Raw genomic sequence first — 20218 nt, 5'->3', positions numbered from 1 at the left:
AGCGGGATAGGTTAGTGGCGGATTAGCCACGTGGCAAAAGTAGCAAATGCCACGGGCCCCGCGCTTTTGGGGGCCCCGCGCACCTACGCATTGTGGCCGTAACAAACGTAAGTTTCACTTCGTCCGACAAAATTAAAACAATCCATGGGCCCGATTATAGAATTTGCTACAGGCCCCGCGCTGCCGGCACTGGGATAGTTAGCAATATAATTATGCGCGTGGGATAGAGATAGGAATAGGCAGGTCAATGTACCTACGAAATTCGTCGTGCTTAGCGCCTTTACTTTAATATAGGTACTTTACTAGTATTTTTTATGTTTGGGTACATGGCGACGCTCGTCTTCCCAACATTGGAGAGCAATTCGGCGTATTTATAGTCCGACAAGAAATTGTAGCAAATAAATGGGGGCGCCACTTCCTACGTAACTGTTACATTTTTGATGTAAAATGCTTAAACGTGGCAACAATTTAGTATGGAATTTTTTTAGTTCCATTTTATTTAATTTCTAATATTTTATGTCGCACTATAATTTTAGAAATAAGTATCTAATGCTTTTTTTCTTTCAGATAGGTACTAAAATGGATTTGAATCTGATGGATAAGCTGCGATTACTAAAAATAGACACTGAATTACGTCCTCAGATAAAAATGAAGCCGATGAGTCGCTACTACTTCATCACCTCCACCAACCCTGGTGAGCAGTTCTTTGTGTTCGTGTCGATCGCTGCTTGGCTCATCAGAAAGGCTGGGAAGGTATTCGAACAGCCACAAGAAGAAGACGACCCCAACTCCACCATAGCCAACATCATCGAAGTTTTACGAGAAAAACAAATAACGGTAGATTTCTCTTCACACAAACTCAAACAAGGCTTCGGAGAAGAGGTCAGCTACATACTTAACATATTAGCTGATGAGGCCATGAAAAAAGAAAACTTCGTCTGGCAGAAACCAGTTATAAACTTAACTGATAATGAAGAAACTACTGACGACATTGATCAAGTGGAAGATGAAACAGAAATAACGTTAGACAAGGTCGAAGAAGAAATGGCGATTTATTCCGAAGAATCTGAAGGCGAATTTGGAAGTGAAGACGATAAAGAATCGAGTAACGTGGCGGATAAGGTTCACGATTGGGAAGCATGGAAACTGGAGCTAGAGAGAGTTGCTCCGGCTTTAAGATTAAAAATAACTGCTGACGGAAGGGATTGGCGGGCGCGACATGTGCAAATGAAAACTTATAGGGATGAACTATTTGATAGATTTAAAGCTACCGGTACACAGCTCAATAAACTCCATGGCAACATAAGCTCGGCTATGGATAAAATAGCAGCTAGAGAGAATATCTTGAATGAACAATTCGAGCCCTTGGTTAAAGAATATGGCGCGCTTCTTGATGAACTGAGTAAAGTTACTAATGACTATAAAGAAGTAAGCGTAGGCGTCACAGAAAGGCAAGAAATGTTGAATGAACTGACAGCTAAAGTGGAGAATATCAAGCAAAGAACGGAATCTAAGGGATCATTGATGAACGATAACTCTCCTTTGGTTAGCGCAAAGAAAGCTGTCGCGAATTTGAAGAAGGATATACAAGAGTTGGATTTTCAAATTATTGTCCTGCTCTGGTTGTTGACTACCAAGGAAAATCCTAATAGCAACAATTTATTAGGAAATGTGGAGTCTAGAATGGTGACGAATGAAGTATACTGAAATTTTTTTGATACATAAGCTTCATAGAAAAATTAAAGGTAAATTTGATATCCTGATATAGTACAAAGCCCAGGACAAGATTTTAAAATTAATTAAAAATACATGACTATATATATTGCATTTATTATGTATTTTAAAGCATATACACTAAAACAACGATAAAAATGACTTAATACACTGGCTTAACGTTACAAAATAGGTACTCTTTCGTATTTGTTTTAGAGATTTCATTTCGAGATCGAGAATTTGATCAGGCAATCACGATCTTTCGTAATAAATCTTGAAATGAAGCATCTATTTATACTGTATACTTACTGTAAACTGTAACTTATCTTTACTTAGGTATTTGGTGTTACGCTTTCATAAAATAAATCACTTTTGTATAGCTGCAATTTGCTACTATTACAGATAAAAATAACAACACGTTACTCATTAAACCTCATCAAATCTTATTATAGTACCATCGTAACAATCTCTCTTACAATAACAATATGTACCTAATTTAACATTTCAAAGTACTTCTTTGGAATAACTAGATATAAAAATATAATCGTTACAATGGGGTTCGCCGGTCGACGTATTTAGCACAGTGCGCCAGCATAGCTTGCCCTGTCAATCCCTAGAATTGTATAAAAATTTTTTATGGAATTTTATGCCCTGGATGCCAGCCCTTTAAGCCAAATCTCATAGAAAAAGGGGCAAGCTATGATGGCGCCGTCTCTGCAAACCTTTGACAGTTTCCAACCCCATTGTTATGGTATTTCATTTATTCACATGGGGAATGTCACCTTTAAAATAACGTTATACTGATAGGTGCTGGAAGGTATCCAGAAGTAGGGTGAGTAAACTGACAGCACTTTAAAAAAAATATTTCTGGATTCAGAGGACCCCACCCCACAATATCGACAATTGTTATCTGCCTCTTAATCGCTCTTGCATATTCGAGTGACAGAGAGACAAATCCGATGTCTGATAATAAAAGCTTGTTTTTGACGTCTGACTTTTTTCAGGCATGCATCATCCCTCATATATTGCCCTTACTGCATAAGATTTAATAATTTTTAGCGTGTCAGTGGCATATAGCCTGATGTTGATAACTATACAAAGGTAAACAGGTTTTTTATTATTCCATCTAGACATTTTTCACAGCCTGAGGTTATCAAAATTTTTCAATTATCATAATTATAACCATAGTGCTTCTTAAAGTTAAAATTTAACGCTTCAATCTAGCTAAATTTAACAGGAATTACATATTGTACAATCTTCAATTGTTGTCTCGTTATCGTTTAATCGACGACAAAAAAATAAACGCCCTCTTATAGTCATATGCGCTTAAATTTATGCGCTTGATCTTTGCTGTCACAATTGGACTAGTTCAAATTTTATACACAGTAATAATCTCTTGTAAAACCGATAGATTTATCCCTTACTGCCTCACTAGCAAGTGCGGAGGGACTAATGCTTTATTTATCATCATCATCATCATCATCATCATATCAGCCAGAGGACGTCCAGTGCTGGACATAGGCCTCCCCCAAAGAGTGCCACAATGACCGGACTTGCGCCACCCGCATCCACCGGACTCCCGCGACCTTTACCAAGTCATCAGTCCACCTTGTGGGGGGTCTACCCACGCTGCGCCTTCCGGGACGTGGTCGCCACTCGAGAACCTTTCCGCCCCAATGGCCATCGGTTCTACGTGCAATGTGCCCCGCCAACTGCCACTTAAGTTTAGTGATTCGGAAGGCTACATCGGTTACTTTGGTTCTGCTGCTTGCTTTATTTATACCAGACATATAACTTGTCATCAAGTCCAATAGGTCCACCAGAGCATTAACGAACTCCACTCTTATGATTTAAAAAAATCTTCATTAACCGAGCGTTGTATTTCGGTTGGTTTTAACTTTATTTTTATAATGAAATAAAACTATGAAAACGGATTATATCGCGTATATTGAATTTATAATACATCCCGACGTTTCGAACTCTTTACAGCGTTCGTGGTCAACGGGTGACTGAGGAAAAATTACAAAATGCAAAAATACCCACATACTAAAATAATGAACAATCATAGACTACAAACTTTAAGGCTGGTTGTACATGCAAAATCGGTTCATAAGGCTAGTTATACACTATAATTATTTTTCAAGTAAAGATATATATATATACGCGATAAAAAACGATGCCGGCTCCAACCCTACACCACGGACCCGAGAAGATTTAATTCCCTCCTAAATTGTAGGAGGGTATCCCAATATGGGACCGGCAACAAACTCGGCGGGACACATCTTTTCAAAACATCAGAATGTCCAGCATCATCCAACACTACGGTCTCACAGTCTATGTCTCGCTTGCTCCTTTATCAGGTGGACTACAGGATCCCAAGCTGGTGGTAGAGAAAAGCCATCTTCCCTATTAAAGTTTGGATATTTCTTAATCTCAATGGCCTCGCGCAGCATTCTGGGTATGTAACGCTTCTCCTTGGCAAGAACCAGAGGCTTATCAAACTTGATTGAGTGATTGGCTTTATCCATGACATGCTCAAAGACAGCAGACCTAGGTCGACGGTGCTTGACATCAGCTATGTGTTCCTTCACCCGAGTGGAAATGCTCCGTTTCGTCTGCCCGACATATGATAGGCCACACTCACAGTCCAGCCTGTACACTCCTGCAGTCTGTAGAGGGGTATTGCATTTTACAGGCCTCAGGAATTGTGACATCTTCTTCATTGGCTTGAAATATGTTTTTATAGAAGCACGCTTCAAGATGTGGCTGATCCTGTCCGTGACCCCCCTGACAAAAGGCAGAATGGCAGGCCTGCGCTCAACTGTGGGGATCTTAATGTGGGACCTCTGGTTGACCCGCGGTATCCTGAGCTCGTTTGCCTGGAGCGCGCAGAACATGTCAGAGGAATATGCTAAGCTGTTGGAACATTGCCTTACATCTGGCTACTTGCTATGGAATGGTGAATTCTACCTTCAAGTCGACGGCGTGGCCATGGGGTCTCCGGTGTCTCCAGTAGTCGCTGACATCTTTATGGAGGACTTCGAGGAGAGGGCACTCTCATTGGCTCCTGTGCGACCGAAGATATTTAAAAGATACGTAGATGACACTTTTACTATACTTCCAAAAAGTAGTGTTTCAACTTTCTTGGATCACCTAAATTCCATCCATAGCAAAATAAAATTTACTATGGAGTTGGAAAAAGACTGTTCTCTCCCCTTCTTAGATGTATTGGTAAAAAGAAATCCTGATAACACCCTAGGTCGCACTGTGTATAGGAAACCTACTCATACTGATAGGTACTTAAATGGCAAATCGCATCACCATCCCAGTCAACTTGTTACAGTAGGCAAATCTTTGTTTCAGAGAGCCCAGAGGATATGTGATGACCAGCATCTGGCCGCGGAGCTCCAGCATGCCAGGCGCGCGCTCCAGGCAAACGAGCTCAGGATACCGCGGGTCAACCAGAGGTCCCACATTAAGATCCCCACAGTTGAGCGCAGGCCTGCCATTCTGCCTTTTGTCAGGGGGGTCACGGACAGGATCAGCCACATCTTGAAGCGTGCTTCTATAAAAACATATTTCAAGCCAATGAAGAAGATGTCACAATTCCTGAGGCCTGTAAAATGCAATACCCCTCTACAGACTGCAGGAGTGTACAGGCTGGACTGTGAGTGTGGCCTATCATATGTCGGGCAGACGAAACGGAGCATTTCCACTCGGGTGAAGGAACACATAGCTGATGTCAAGCACCGTCGACCTAGGTCTGCTGTCTTTGAGCATGTCATGGATAAAGCCAATCACTCAATCAAGTTTGATAAGCCTCTGGTTCTTGCCAAGGAGAAGCGTTACATACCCAGAATGCTGCGCGAGGCCATTGAGATTAAGAAATATCCAAACTTTAATAGGGAAGATGGCTTTTCTCTACCACCAGCTTGGGATCCTGTAGTCCACCTGATAAAGGAGCAAGCGAGACATAGACTGTGAGACCGTAGTGTTGGATGATGCTGGACATTCTGATGTTTTGAAAAGATGTGTCCCGCCGAGTTTGTTGCCGGTCCCATATTGGGATACCCTCCTACAATTTAGGAGGGAATTAAATCTTCTCGGGTCCGTGGTGTAGGGTTGGAGCCGGCATCGTTTTTTATCGCGTATATATATATATCTTTACTTGAAAAATAATTATAGTGTATAACTAGCCTTATGAACCGATTTTGCATGTACAACCAGCCTTAAAGTTTGTAGTCTATGATTGTTCATTATTTTAGTATGTGGGTATTTTTGCATTTTGTAATTTTTCCTCAGTCACCCGTTGACCACGAACGCTGTAAAGAGTTCGAAACGTCGGGATGTATTATAAATTCAATATACGCGATATAATCCGTTTTCATAGTTTTATTTCATGAGTAACTATCGCGGTAACCGAAGACAATATTTTATTTTTATAAGTATCAAAAAAGTAGCGTTCGTAAGCGCTCTGGTGGACTCCTATAGTCACCCTCCATGGCCCTCAGTTTGACAAGTTGGTCCTTGCCGAAACGTAGCATACTGTTTTCGAGCGTCACGTTGTACTTAATACCGTAAGTGCGGAAGGGACGAAGGGGATTATACCAGACATAAACTTGTTATCAAGTCCAACATGTCGACCAGAGCATCACTAACGAATGCTACCTTGTGATTTTTCTAACCGCTTCACAGTGCTTAGTTGCAGACATGTGTTTTTATGATTAAACTTTGGAGAATAAACTTAATTTCTGTTTCGCTTAGTTATGAAGTTAAGAATCTCGAGAAATCTGTATGAAAATCATAGAAACTCGATATCTCATTTCCAACACGACCCGAGTTGATTATAATAAGATATTAAAATTAACGACGATGTGCTTTGAAAATATTATAAAATTATATATTACAGGCCGCGAAATTTTCAATTTAGTCAAATACCGTAATTATATTCTTTTTTTTTAGCAAATTGTACAACCGGGGCAATATTTCGAAAGCGTAAAGATATCATGATAATACTATCTCATTCCAAAAAAAATATCGTGCAAAAATAACGTAGGACTTCCGAGTTACAGGTTTGGGAAATAACGTAGGACTTCCGAGTGACAGATTTGCGAAATAACGTAGGACTTCCGAGTAACAGGTCTGGGAAATAACTTAGGACTTCCGAGTGACAGATTTGCGAAATAACGTAGGACTTCCGAGTGACAGATTTGCGAAATAACGTAGGACTTCCCGAGTGACAGATTTGCGAAATAACGTAGGACTTCCGAGTGACTGATTTGCGAAATAACGTAGAACTTCCGAGTTACATTCCAGCTGCGCTCACACACTTGCCAAGATAAATGCAATTGTGACTTGTCAAAATAAAGATTCAAAATATAATGGAATGGGACACCTTGTATTAGGTGACTTGAGGTTAAGATTTTTCTAAAAAAATCTTTATAACTGAGCGTAGTTGATTGGTCTTCCAAATCAGAAGTATCAAAAGAGTAGCGTTCGTAAGCGCCCTGGTGGACTCCTTTAGTCCTCCTTGGCCCTCAGTTTGACAGGCTCCTTGCCGAAGTGTAGCATACTGTCTTCGAATGTCATGTTGTACTTAATACCGTAAGTGCGTAAGAGACTAATTATTTATACCAGACATAAACTCATCATCAAGTCCACCAGAGCATCACCAACGAACGCCACTCTTATGATTTTTAACCGCTCACAGATCAAAATTTGCCAAAACAAATGCAATTTTGACTTGTCAAAATAAAGATTCAAAATACAATGGAATGGGAGACCTTGCACTGCATGGCTAGAGGTTCAGAAAATCCTTATAACCGAGCGTTGTTTTTCAGTTGGTTGGTTTTCGAAATCAGAAGTATCAAAAGAGTAGCGTTCGTAAGCGCTCTGGTGAACTCCTTTAGTCCGCGTCCTTGGCCCTCAATTTAACAGGTTCCTTGCCCAGGTGTAGCATGCTGTCTTCGAGTGTTATGTTGTACTTGCGGCGCAGGTCCTCCATGAATTCGAGCTTTAGGAGCGCCAGGCAACTGAAAGACATAAGTATTTGGTTAGGAACAGATATTTATACTGTAATTTTTTTTTAATGTATAGAAACCGTGTGTCAACGTCAACTGTAGTCGACAGGACCTGCTTATTGAAGTGTCATTGTTAACTCGGTAATCTTACTGATGCGGATCATACGCACGCAGTTGCATGTATCGCATATACAGTGCAAAGCGCTGTCTCGCTCACACGTCGGAGCGGCGTACGAATCCGCATCCAATGTGAATGCCGCCTACCTATAGGTTTCCGATTTAGGAGATTCCAGTTATCGATCTTTCTCTTGAACTTTCCTAGATTTTATTGAAACAGGGCGTAGTTTTAAGACAAATAATGTGGGTAGAAGGCCATTTTGTATGTTAGTATAGTGAGACTCACTGGCGGTACTCCTTGTTGGTCCTGAAGGCGGTGATGGCGGGCGAGGGCGCGTGCGGCGTGTGCACTACGAAGGCGCCCGGTAGGACCACCACCTTGTATCCTAGTGCGCGTAGTTCTACGCTGTGGGATACCTGCCAATGGAGAATGGACTTTATGTAGGTACGTGTGCGGTTTAGAATCATGATGCAATCGAAACTAACGACGAGCAATACCAGGCCCCCTGGGGGCCAAGATAACGCCAAAAGAAAAGAAAATTGTATCGGGATGACAGATGCCACGAAAATATTTCCATATATTATTTAAGTTTGTCATCTTGGCTAGGCCCCCAGGCGATGCGACATTACCTAATATCAACTTTTTTTGAAATCAACATATTAAAAGGAGTTGAATATATTGTCCCTTGTGATTGTGACGTCACATGCGCTCTCATACTTATTTTTTAGTAAGTAGTACTTAGTTTCTGATATGACTGGTTATTTCACTACCCTATGAAAAGTAATACTAATTAGTAGGTGCATAGCTAACAATGATCCTGCATTAAATGAAATGAGGCGTAACCGGAATCTAATGATACCCGTTCCGCCATAGGTTTTAATCCGGTATTAATATACTAATAATATAGACAATGCAATAGGTAACTCACTTTATTCCATCCAAAGCCGGAAAACCGCGTGTCGTACTTAGGCACGGAACGATGGACCACAATGTACGGTTCGTAATGATTCTCCCAATCCACCTGCAATAGTAAATAATACTCCTTAACAACTTGTCTGTATATGATAAGGATCCTGACCGAATTTTTAGTAATTTTTTAGGGTTTCGTGGTGAACCTTTAAGTTTAAGTTTCGCCATGTCCGTCTGTCTGTCCGTCCGCGATCTCTTTGTCGTTTTGGAGTTATTGCAAAAAGTCTTCTCTTCTTAGTTAAAATACGTACAAAGCGCTGCGAAGGTGCTCGTAATGTACATGATACTTACTAATAGCCTCCGTATACCTTATTCTGACTGAATTGTAACTAAGGAACCCTACATGGCCCGACATGCTTTTGGCAGATTTTTTATTATATCTACGTTTCAATATTTACGGGATATTGCTTCAATATACGGGTAAAGCGTAATATTGGGGATCTATAACCCACCCACTCAGTCCTCACGGTTGCCTAGGACATAACCGTGAAACATTCTGTGCGTTCGTTCGTCTATTTGCCTCTCCTCTATCTTGGATTTTCGAAGTACGCGGTAGACCCTCAGGGCGAAAAATGCTTTTTCATAATGCAATATTATAATTGTAGTTTATAAATAAAGAGAGATTATAACCTAAACAGGCAGAGGTCAACAACGCTCGATGTAAGGTGTCCTTACTGTCACTGTCAACAATTTGCGCTTTGTATTCGTTCACGTATCAAAATCGAAGTTGCTCAACGTCATAGAAAAGGTTTAGAATCTCTGGTGCGGTGATCTTCAAGTCTAATGTTATCTGGAATTAAGTAGACCCCTCAAGCGTCGGCCTGTAGTCCACTCTATGGCTGCCGCTAGACGCAACCTTGACGTTATTTTCCAAAGCGGTGACTAGACGCCGACGCCCAAAAGACTCGTACAGACAGTGACCTGGTAGGGTTGCGTGGCCCCCGCCCAGCGGGAGTAGTTGGTGGCGCGGTGGCCGGGCGGCCACTCTAGCGCGCGGAAGGGCGCCACGTCGCGGGCGAGGCGCGCCAGCAGCGCCGTCTTGTTGCGCGGCGGCGACACCCGGTAGCGGCGTGTCTCGAACGCGGCGACCACTAGACACTGACAGTAAACAAACCAAAGTAAGGCGCCATTCGTTTATTACGTAACACGATTTTTTATCGAATGCAACATTTCATAGTGGACCTTTTTTTGTTAAATATCTCGTTTTCAATTCAATTCAATTTATTTTGTATCAGACATAAGTAATTAGTCCATAGAAATGTTAGTAACAAAAAAAAAAACTTATTTTATACGTTAGCAACTTACAGACTACTTAAAATATGTTATATACAGTACCTCTTGACTCCATATGAATGGAATTCCAGTGCCGCCAGACTGCACTAGTCGGGCACTGTGACACCAGATTCAGGAGACTGTTGGTACTCTCCTGCACGCGGCGCATCAGGGAAGCGGTTCTCTTGCGTATTATTGATATAAAGCTGTCCACGCGTGCCTCGGCGAACATACCTGATGCGCTACAAAAGCGTGGTAGCCCCAACAGTAACCTGAATCCGTTGTTATACTGGACACGCAGAGCATTAAATGTTTTCTTAGTATAGTCAGTCCACAGGCTGCACGTGTAAAAGGTTTGACAAAACGACTTAAATAATGTAGTTTTGACATCCCCATTACACCGTGCAAACCTACGGGCCAACATATTACAGCGAACGGTCAATGCTCTGCGCTCCCTTTCCATGTCCATGTCGTCCTTGAGGTTATCGGTGACCCAGTGACCAAGGTACTTGAACCGAGTAGTCTTCGTGAGTGGAGTCCCGCATAGGAAGACATCTGGTAACATGTCTAGGGACTTACTTCCTGCTTTAAAAACTAAAAGCTCACTCTTGCTGGTGTTGTACCTTAGTCCATGTGTTCTGGCATACTCCTCACATATCTTCAGCAGTTTGACAAGCGCACTGATCGATGGGCACAGCAGCACCATATCATCAGCATAACTGATATTGTTGACCATAGTACCGCCAATCGAGCATCCGATACCAGTGCTACTGAGCCCAGCGATCAGTTCGTCCATGTACAGGTTAAACAGCCTGGGCGAGGTAAGCCCACCCTGCCGTACACCACTCTTCAACCTGTACACGTCCGACTGCGCACCCGCCCATTTCACTAGGTTGGTTTGATGGCCATACCAATATCGGAGTAGTTTTAGGGAGAAGTACACTGGTTTTTAGGGTTCCGTACCCAAAGGGTAAAAACGGGACTCTATTACTAAGACTCCGCTGTCCGTCTGTCTGTCTGTCACCAGGCTGTATCTCATGAACCGTGATAGCTAGACAGTTGAAATTTTCACAGATGATGTATTTCTGTTGCCGCTATAACAACAAATACTAAAAAGTACGGAACCCTCGGTGCGCGCGAGTCCGACTCGCACTTGGCCGGTTTTTTATAAAAGGTACACTGAGTTACACTGAAGGTACAATATGTTTATAAATATTTCGTTGAAATCACCGAGGTCCACCCGCCATCCTGACGCTCACAAGCTGACACATACACACATTCTTTTTTTTTAAATATTAGCGTGCAAAACGTCCAAGTTCAACACAAACAAGACCAAGTGCGGGTAGTTCGAAAAACTCGCGCAGCTAGAAGATGTTAATGTCAACTATAACCAGTCTATCTTCAAGACCACGGGGACGATGACGTCTTCGAAACGTCGAAGGTAATTCTAAAACTTAAGTATACGCCTTTAAGTACCGTTAAAGTTAATAATGTATCGTGAGTGTAAAATAAAGTTTGTGTTCGGAAAATTAGTAAATTACAAGTAATTTTAGGCAGCCTACATGCGACATAAAGACGAACTTTACAAGCATGAGAAGTGAAAACAAACTTACCATTTTCTGTGGATACGGGTTGACGAGCTTAATGACAGATCGCAGATGGTCGTAGAGCCCTGCCATAGGCACGAAATCCACGTCCATAAGAAACACGTACGGTGTATTTACGTTTTCTAGTGCCACGTTGCGGAGGTAGTTCACTGGGTAGTGCGTCTAGAAAATAGAACCTTATATGTAGAATAATAAGATTAAAATTACAACAATGGTTACCTACCGTTTCAAATTTCAATCTTATCGTCTGGGAAATTGAACTTTATATTAAGAACCATTAGATTTAAATTACAATGATGCCCATAAATAGGCACGAAATCAACGTCCATTAGAAACACTTAGGGTGTGTTCACGTTTTCTAAAGCCACGTTGCGGAGATAGTTCACTAGGTAGTGCGTCTAGAAAATTGGACCTTATATGTAGAACGATAAAATTGAAATTACAACAATCGTAGTTGTGCATCTGGGAAATTAAACTTGATATTTATGCATTAAGAATTAAGATTGATGTTAGAATAATGCCTATTGGCACGAAAACACGTGAGAAACACGTACGGTCTGTTCACGTTTTCTAGGGCCACGTTGCGGAGGTACTTCACTGGGTAGTGCGTCTAGAAAATAGACCTAACATTTAGAGCGAGAAGATTGAAATTACGGTAACGATCTTGAAATAAGAAATGGTGTTTGTAATAGCTGAAGAGATCGATGTATATTTGTCGCTTGGGATATAGGACCTTATAATCAGACGATAAGGTATAAATTACTGTGGAATACGCAAATCTAAACAAAAGTTGTGGTTGGAGTAACACTTTACGTCTTGTGCGTGCTTCTGTGAAAATATACCTAAGGGCCACCCCACACTAGCGTTTTTTTTATGCTATAGGAGGCAAACGAGCAGACGGATCACCTGATGGTAAGCGATTACCAAGGCCCATGGACACCCGCATCACCAGAGGGGTTGTAAGTGCGTTGCCGGCCTTTAAGATGGGAGTACGCTCTTTTCTTGCAGGTTTGAAGGTCGTCTTTTGAGCGTCGGTGTCTAGTCAACTCTATGGCTGCTGCTCGACGCAACGTTGGCGCAACTGCGCAGCGACGCCATTTTCCATAGCGCTGACTAGACACCGACGCTCAAAAGACTCTAGTGTGGGGTGGCCCTAAATCATTTAGGGCATATTATAGGGCATAGGGCAGCATTATGCTAACAGGGTAAAATATAAAGTATCAAAAGACTTACCGACTCGTGTTTGAAAACGAGATGGTAACCGATGTTTTTCCTAACACTGAGTGTATCAGAGAAATCCTTTATGAAGCTCTCTAGGACTCCCACTTCGCAATCCGATAGGTATATCGCGGCGCTCAGAGGACCTGCCAAATGAAATTAGATATAGTCTGGCAAACACAACTTGTCAGTCAGTAAGAACCAGGAAAATTCTACTCATCCCTTTCTTTTTGGGTGCTAGTACTAGCGTAAGACAAAGAGTATGATTCTCTCTCTCTATGTTTAAAATGAGACAGTTCTGGGCCAAACTATACATAGGATTTATTTTGGAGCAAATATTCGTTGATTGTATAAAGAGATCCACAGACCTTGCAACAAACCGCATGTGATTTTTGTCAATTGCCGGCTAAGTAGGTGCAACGAATTAAATCGATAGATTAAATGCCGCAATGTAACGTAAATCGCATGCAATTATCGGTGACGTCTGTGGAGCCCATTTAAATATGTGCTGAACGGCTCTGTACATTATGAATTAATGAAAATCTTTATTTTTTTTGTTATGAGGCGAACTCCGCAGAATTACTTTTACAGTTCTTTCTAATGCTAAATATAAAAAAACCTACGCTCTATGCAAAAAAAACACTATGCCAAACATACCGTACATCATTTTGGTAAAGAGCAGATACTCTTTAAACTGCTGGATCGATTCCTATCAAACATAGCAAAGAACCCCCGCAAAGAAACTCGCTTACACGAAAAACAAACCGCATCAAAATTGGTCCATCCGTTGGAAAGCTACGATACCACAGACAGCCATTGGTGTCAAACATAAGAGCCACCCCAACTAGCGTCTTTTGAGCGTCGGCGTCTAGTCAGCGCTATGGAAAATGGCGTCTGCGCAATTGCGTCTAGTAGCAGCCATAGAGTTGACTACATCATCCGCCGCTCAGGAGACGCTAGTGTGGGTGACCCTAAGTTTAATCTCTAGCGTCCAATGAAAGATCGACAGTGAAATTCCAAATCTATTATAATATAGGTAGTTACCCCCTACCCCCTAGGACGCCCTAGGTACCGCTGGAGAGACGAAGTGCAGAAAGACCTCAGCGAACTCGGCGCCGTCGACTGGACAGAAACGGCTTTGGACAGAGTAGCATGGCGGTCTTTGGAGTCGGAGGCCAATATCCACTTCGGGTCGTCGCGCCACAGCAGTAAGTAAGTTTACTTTATGCACTAGAATGACCAAACTTACCTTCCCAATGCTTCACAAGCCTTTCCAAGAACTGCAACCGGTCCATAGACAGCTGCAGCACCAGTGTGACGTCAAAATTGTCCACGTTCGTGTAGCTATAGTCCATGTAGTACAGGTGTGTGCGCAGCTTTATGTTCTGCGCTGCGCGGAACTTCGTACAACGGCTGGGGGTTGCGGTCTAGAAAACAAAGAGAATAAACCCACCTCGTTTATGGGTGATTTTCGGAAAAACTAGTGCTACTTTGATGGATTTAAAAGGCAACCCATATATAAAATCCCTTTCTGAAGGGAGAACAAAACCTAATTCTACGCATTCACTTTAAGGTAATCCGTAAGGTAAGGTATATACATACCTATGGATTTTTTGATTATGACTCTTCTTGACTGCAGTAATTACACTGAGATTGACGGAAGATCACTTCTTTATGACGTAGGAGAGGAAACTTCAAAAGTTTAGTAGAGAGTTTGTCTTAGGCTGGTGTGAAAAAGGTTCATCTGACATCAGCGCGACTATATTCTACCTTCATGGTGACTGCTTTGTCACGGTCACATCGATGCAATGCAGCTTCTCTCGAAGTCGGTTATCGTCGAAGTTGACGTAAGAAAGGTGGATTAGGTGGATGCTTCGGAAGTTCTCTACCGTCACGGTGACTGCTCCGGCACGGTCACATCGATGCAGCCTCGAAGCTGGTTACTATCGAAGTTGACGTAAGAAAGGTGGATGCTTCGGAAGTACTCTACCTTAAAGGTAACTGCTTCGGCGCGGTCACATCGATGCAGCTTCTCTCGAAGCTGGTTACCGTCGAAATTGACGTAAGAAAGGTGGATGCTTCGGAAGTATTCTACGTCGGGGATGTTGACGTTGTACTTCTTTGGGGAGTTCCAGTGGATTATCTAAAATGTGATGATAGTGGTCAATTAGGATGTGGAGATATTAACCCATTGGTTTTGAGACTGCTTTTATTGCCTTTTTTCTTCCCCTGGATAATTATACCGTAAAAATGTATCATGTAATACCATGATCGGTTTAAGCATGAACTAAAAATACCCATATTAAATTGAACCTTTAAAATGGCTCCATATTCAATTCTATTTAATTGTTTTTGTTAACATTAAAATCACACTTCAAATGAAAAATTCAAATCAAAAATTAAATTTTATGTGAATACAGACGGTTTAGAACCTCCTATGCTAAGTTCTACGAAAATAACTTAAATATGAATATGAAACTCACCTTAATATTATTTACATCTTCCCCATAACAACTTTTCGCTAGCGTCTCCGTCGACATTTGCACATTGTAATGACAGCTAATATTATAAACAATCTTTGGTATTTTTTTAATCATGGCATTAATCACGTCCTGATCAGCCAGTGCCGTGGTCTTCAGCCGGTCTATATTGTCGTTGACTGCGTCGTGCCATAGAGTCGTCCAGTCTGTGATGGTCCGAATTCTGTGCAAGTCTAACAACATCACGCCGGTGTTATAGCCTCGGCCGAGCGCGGGCCATCTAATTTCTGTGTTCTGGTACCAGTTGCTCTCGTTTTCGACTAGGCCGATATACTGGAAAAGAATAAAACAGGTTCTGTGCAAATCAGATTTTACTTTGGGGAAAAATCTGCAGAATTGTGATGGTGAAGCTAATGCAACAGGGGCTCAGGGGCTCAAAAAAACGTGAGGTCCATTTTTATTTGCATGGTTATGAACATGTACATGACGTGCATATGTAATAAACGAAAAAAATTATCAATGTAATTACCGGGTCTAACGCGATTAAATTTCATTATTTTACCTTTTTTCCGTCGTTTCAACTAGTTTGCACTAGCTGTGGTCACGGAAGACGTTCCGCCTTCCGTGTTTTTGTAGTCTTCCGCGACCACATCAGCTAGTGCAAACCAGGGACCGGCCCGCTATCCCTTATCGGGGTTTTATAAGGGTATTGCATAAGGCTTAACTTACCATACCCTTTGCCAGACGAAACCCTTTGTTTTGCTTTTAAAAACCCTTATATAAAACTACCACATTTGAGTAATCGGTAGCCCAATACCCTTACAAAACCCTTATCATCCGCTCACCAACACCTTGCATATTGCTTATAAGGGTTAGCCTTATAAAGGGCTTCCATTTTAGTATATACGCGTGCTAATTTAAGTCGTCTACCTTGTTCATAAAGCACACATTACTTCGAATCCGAGCGATCGTCGGCGGCGACGGCGGCGTTCTTTGACTAGGCACGTATTTTCTTTCCTTTTCATACACTACCGTAGATATATACTAATCCTGTCTCTTTCACGCAAAGGGAAACCTTTATAAAAAGCGCTTAAAGATAAGGGTAACCCTTATTAAGGGCTAGCCTTATTTTTGGTTAGCTTTTCGGTAAGGGTTAGTCAAAGGTAAGGGTATGAATGGGCTTGCAGTTCAAAAGGGAAAGTCTTTCAATGTGTTAGCCGTGTTTAAGTGTCGCCCATTGAAAGGGTTTTATCGCGGAAAGGGTTGTCCGGTCCCTGGTGCAAACTAGTTGAAACGTCGGAAAAAAGGTAAAAAAATGAAATTTAATCGCGTTAGACCCGGTAATAACATTGATTATGTGTACAAAACGCGAGAGTTTAAAGTGTTAAACAAAAAAAAGTATCATTAATATCAAAAATAAATTCATAATACTTATATTATCCAAATCATGCTTATATTCAGTCCTTCGGCTGTTTCCCTAGCTGCGCTGCTCTAAATATGAGTAAACTTCATATGCAACACTACAACCTTACTCTTATCAACGTTGGATAGTCTATGGCACTTCCGACTCAAGCATAAGAATTTTATCGATACGGTTTAGTCAATTATAAAAATTTCGAAAATCATTCTTGCGTTTCGATAAATTATTTCTTGTTTAAGGAGACTCGATTCAATGCAAATTAGCCTACTTAAACACGCTGCTGCGTCGCATCTGCTTTGTGATTGGTTGGCCAACACAAACATTTTATTTTATGTTGTAGTAGAAACAATTGCTTCATAAGTCAGAAACGCGCATGTGACACCCTTCATATAGCAATATCCATACCCTACGAAAACCGCTTAGCGTTGCTTGTTAGTCTCCATAGGCTACGGATATATGGGAGCGGCCGAGGTGCCCAAAAATATCTGAACGCGCACCTAACTCCTTGACAATAGAGGCGTGTTCAGATATTTGTGAGCACCTTGGCCGCTCAGATATATCTGATGGCGACTGTACTTAAACACCTGTCGAATACAGCATACCTGCTGGTCCGTCATGTTCCGGAACATGTTCCACAATTCCATAATATCACACAAAAAGGTCAGATCGGAATCCAGCACGATTACCCGCCGCAACGTCGCTGGCAGTATGTCCGGGAACAACAGTTTGACCAGCGCGTACACGCCGGAGTAGTGGGTGGTCGGGATCCATTCCACTCGGTTTAGTATGCTCTGAGCGTTGTAGGTGGTGTATTGCACTGGAAATTGTAAAAAAAGGTTATTGTAAAATAATTTACTACTTAGCTTCTTGTCTGAATAAGACCCCATGTACTAATACTAGAACAAAAAATCTAGTCTAACATCCGAATTCTAAATAGTTTCATGACTCAGTACTACGATGGGTGTAATTGGACATAATTATTAAATATTATAGTCCTAATCTAATCGTCTCAAATGATTTTTAACGTCTAAGATCCTAATCTGTTAAACAATAGCCATTGTTTCTTAAGTTTCTTTTGTTCGAGCGGTCGGCCAATGTGTGCCATTGTGTCTGAGTGTGTGCCACGCCGCGTGCCATTTGTCTGCCAGACAAACATTACTTTTATTTACTGTTATTTTTATTCTTCCATTATACAAAGAGTGGCAAAAGATATGCTTGATATATTTTTCCCCATTACAATATTTAAAATTCTACATGATTAGAATTAAATTACCATCAGGCAGATCCCAGGTCTCAAAAAGATGACTCGTTGTGTGCTCAGACACCACATCCACTATGAGATGGAAGTGCACAGGGTTCTGACGGTGGTGCAGCAATGACTTGAGCATTGGTGACACTATCCGGGGGCATTTGCTCATGCAGACCAGCGCCACGTGGATGGTCTCGCAGAGTGTGCCTGGTGCGTCTGGAATCTGGACAAATTTATTTATTTATTTGATAAGCAGGCAGGCATTTGTTACAACTGATATTGCCTGTAGCCAGTAATATTACCTAGGACAATTTTTGTATAAGAATTCGAAATCGAATTAAATTTATACTTGTACACTTGTAAAATGTGCATGCGGGGACTTATAAGGTTATTACATTCTTCTAGATATTTTTAATATTCAAAAAATTGTGTCGGTTTAGCTCTTTCCTAAAACATGTACAGTGACATAATATAGTGACAAGAGAAAAACAGCAACATTTATAAATACAACAGCTAGTATCTGGGTAAATATCACACAATAAAAATCTTATCTATTAGTATAGATATAACCTTATTTAAAACTTCTAAGAGCCATTTGTGCCATCCAGGGTTAGCCACTAACTCGGGGTTAACCAGTTAAACCCAGAGTTACCAGTACAATTTAATCCTGTGTTAACGGTTAACTCGGAGTTAGAGGGTAACCCTGGATGGTGCAAGTGGCCCTAAGAAGATTATATGCTTCTATATCATATGGCCTGTAGTATAATAAAAACAAATGCACTTTGTGAATTCTTTGAGAGAAAATGAAAACTAATACAGCTATCTGCTATTATGCCATAAAATTAACTATGAATAAACTTTTCCAGAATAATTTGCAGATTTCTTGAGCACTTTGTGACAGAAACTAGTGGTTATAACATAATCTTACCTTCTTTAACCATTTTATTTTTATACAATGGTAGGCACCATAAAATAATAGAACTGTATGACTCAAATCAAACTGGCTACTTTAATTTTAAATTTCATAAAAAAGTGATATCACTACATAGTATAAAACAAAGTTGCTTTCCGCTGTCTGTCTGTCCCTATGTATGCTTGGATATTTAAAACTTCGCAACGGATTTTTATGCAGTTTTCACCTATTAATAGTCATTTTTGAAGAAGGTTTTAGTGTATAATTTGTAAAGGTTTTGTGTAACCCGTGCGAAGCCGTGGCGGGTCGCTAGTATTTTATATAGTATATACTTACATAAGGCACTTGCAATCCCTTTCTAGAGTCGACTTGTAACACCTTGTTCTGAGTCTCCAGGATGCTTATTCGGGATATTAACCACCAGTAGTAAACCACAGACACCGCTATCCATATCCCAAACGGAACTCCTAGCCAGGGTCGAAGAAATATGAAGGAGAGAACATTTTTGGGTCTCATTGTTATGTATGAAACATGTACATTGTAGGATGCATATTTAATTCCACACACACATCTATCTGTAATGCTAATTGCTGCAAAAAATATATTTAATTCTTAAGTTATTTTATTAAAAAAGAACGTAATACGAAGCTTTTTTGTTTACGCCGTGCGGCGTAAAAAAAGATCTTGATTAGTTTCTTGCTGTCAATCAGGCAAAAAGTGTTTACATTTCGTTAATAAATCGAAGATTGATCGTTAATTTCAAGCATTACTTACTACGCCATACAGGAACAGCTTAATTAATATTAATTTGAAAAGCACAACAAACTAACGCTGTCCCAAGTTTAAACTTTACTGTATAATCAATAAGTTTACTGCCTGTGCCTACTGTCCTGTATTACTTCACAGCAAAACAATTCGGTATTTTGTTTTATGTCCACTTAGGACGCTCTTTTATTATGAAAAAGCACAAAATATACAAAACGAAATCACACATAAATCGACTATTTGACAATTGACATTGACAACCCCAAATGTCATCGGCATATGTTGGGCCATTGTTGGGCATATGATGCGCGTTACGTTTCATTTCACGCCTCTTGATCTGACGTCAAATAAGATGCTATCGATTTTGCAAACTACGTCACCAGATGTCACTATAAAATTTTATTTATTTATCGTATGGCATGTCACTGGATTACATATTATAACAAGAAAACAAAAAAACTTATATTTAGAATT

At 40.9% G+C, this 20218-nt stretch overlaps 2 protein-coding genes across 3 annotated transcripts; one reads left to right on the top strand and one right to left on the bottom strand.

The window, feature by feature from the left end:
- The first annotated feature begins 561 nt into the window (after window positions 1-561).
- On the top strand, window positions 562-1754 carry LOC134747144 (intraflagellar transport protein 57 homolog). Its single transcript, XM_063681726.1, has one exon. It carries the CDS (start codon window positions 580-582, stop codon window positions 1705-1707), a length of 1128 nt encoding a protein of 375 aa, XP_063537796.1. The 5' UTR covers window positions 562-579; the 3' UTR covers window positions 1708-1754.
- Window positions 1755-7535: 5781 nt separating this feature from the next.
- On the bottom strand, window positions 7536-19975 carry LOC134747143 (xylosyl- and glucuronyltransferase LARGE2s-like). Of its 2 annotated transcripts, none has more exons than XM_063681724.1 (13): window positions 19754-19975; window positions 19316-19569; window positions 18091-18289; window positions 17420-17634; window positions 15401-15730; window positions 14908-15060; window positions 14167-14344; window positions 12933-13063; window positions 11706-11861; window positions 9742-9918; window positions 8780-8872; window positions 8137-8267; window positions 7536-7745 (listed from the first exon to the last, which is right to left on the bottom strand). In XM_063681724.1, exons 2-13 carry the CDS (start codon window positions 19493-19495, stop codon window positions 7619-7621), a joined length of 2070 nt encoding a protein of 689 aa, XP_063537794.1. In that variant the 5' UTR covers window positions 19496-19569; window positions 19754-19975; the 3' UTR covers window positions 7536-7618. The 2 variants fall into 2 exon arrangements, with proteins under 2 accessions (XP_063537794.1, XP_063537795.1); XM_063681725.1 differs by having other exon boundaries at window positions 19879-19914.
- Window positions 19976-20218: the final 243 nt, after the last annotated feature.

The sequence above is a fragment of the Cydia strobilella genome, chromosome 14, assembly GCF_947568885.1.
Source record: "Cydia strobilella chromosome 14, ilCydStro3.1, whole genome shotgun sequence".
Lineage (NCBI taxonomy): Eukaryota > Metazoa > Arthropoda > Insecta > Lepidoptera > Tortricidae > Cydia > Cydia strobilella.
This window is presented reverse-complemented; position numbering and strand designations above follow the sequence as displayed.

Coding starts and splice junctions, on each gene's coding strand:
- LOC134747144 (XM_063681726.1), top strand. CDS start 580: ATGGATTTGAATCTGATGGATAAGCTGCGATTACTAAAAATAGACACT.
- LOC134747143 (XM_063681724.1), bottom strand. CDS start 19,495: ATGAGACCCAAAAATGTTCTCTCCTTCATATTTCTTCGACCCTGGCTA. Junction 18,290..19,315: donor AGGGATTGCAAGTGCCTTAT/GTAAGTATATAC, acceptor AAATTTGTCCAG/ATTCCAGACGCACCAGGCAC. Junction 17,635..18,090: donor GACCTGGGATCTGCCTGATG/GTAATTTAATTC, acceptor TACAATTTCCAG/TGCAATACACCACCTACAAC.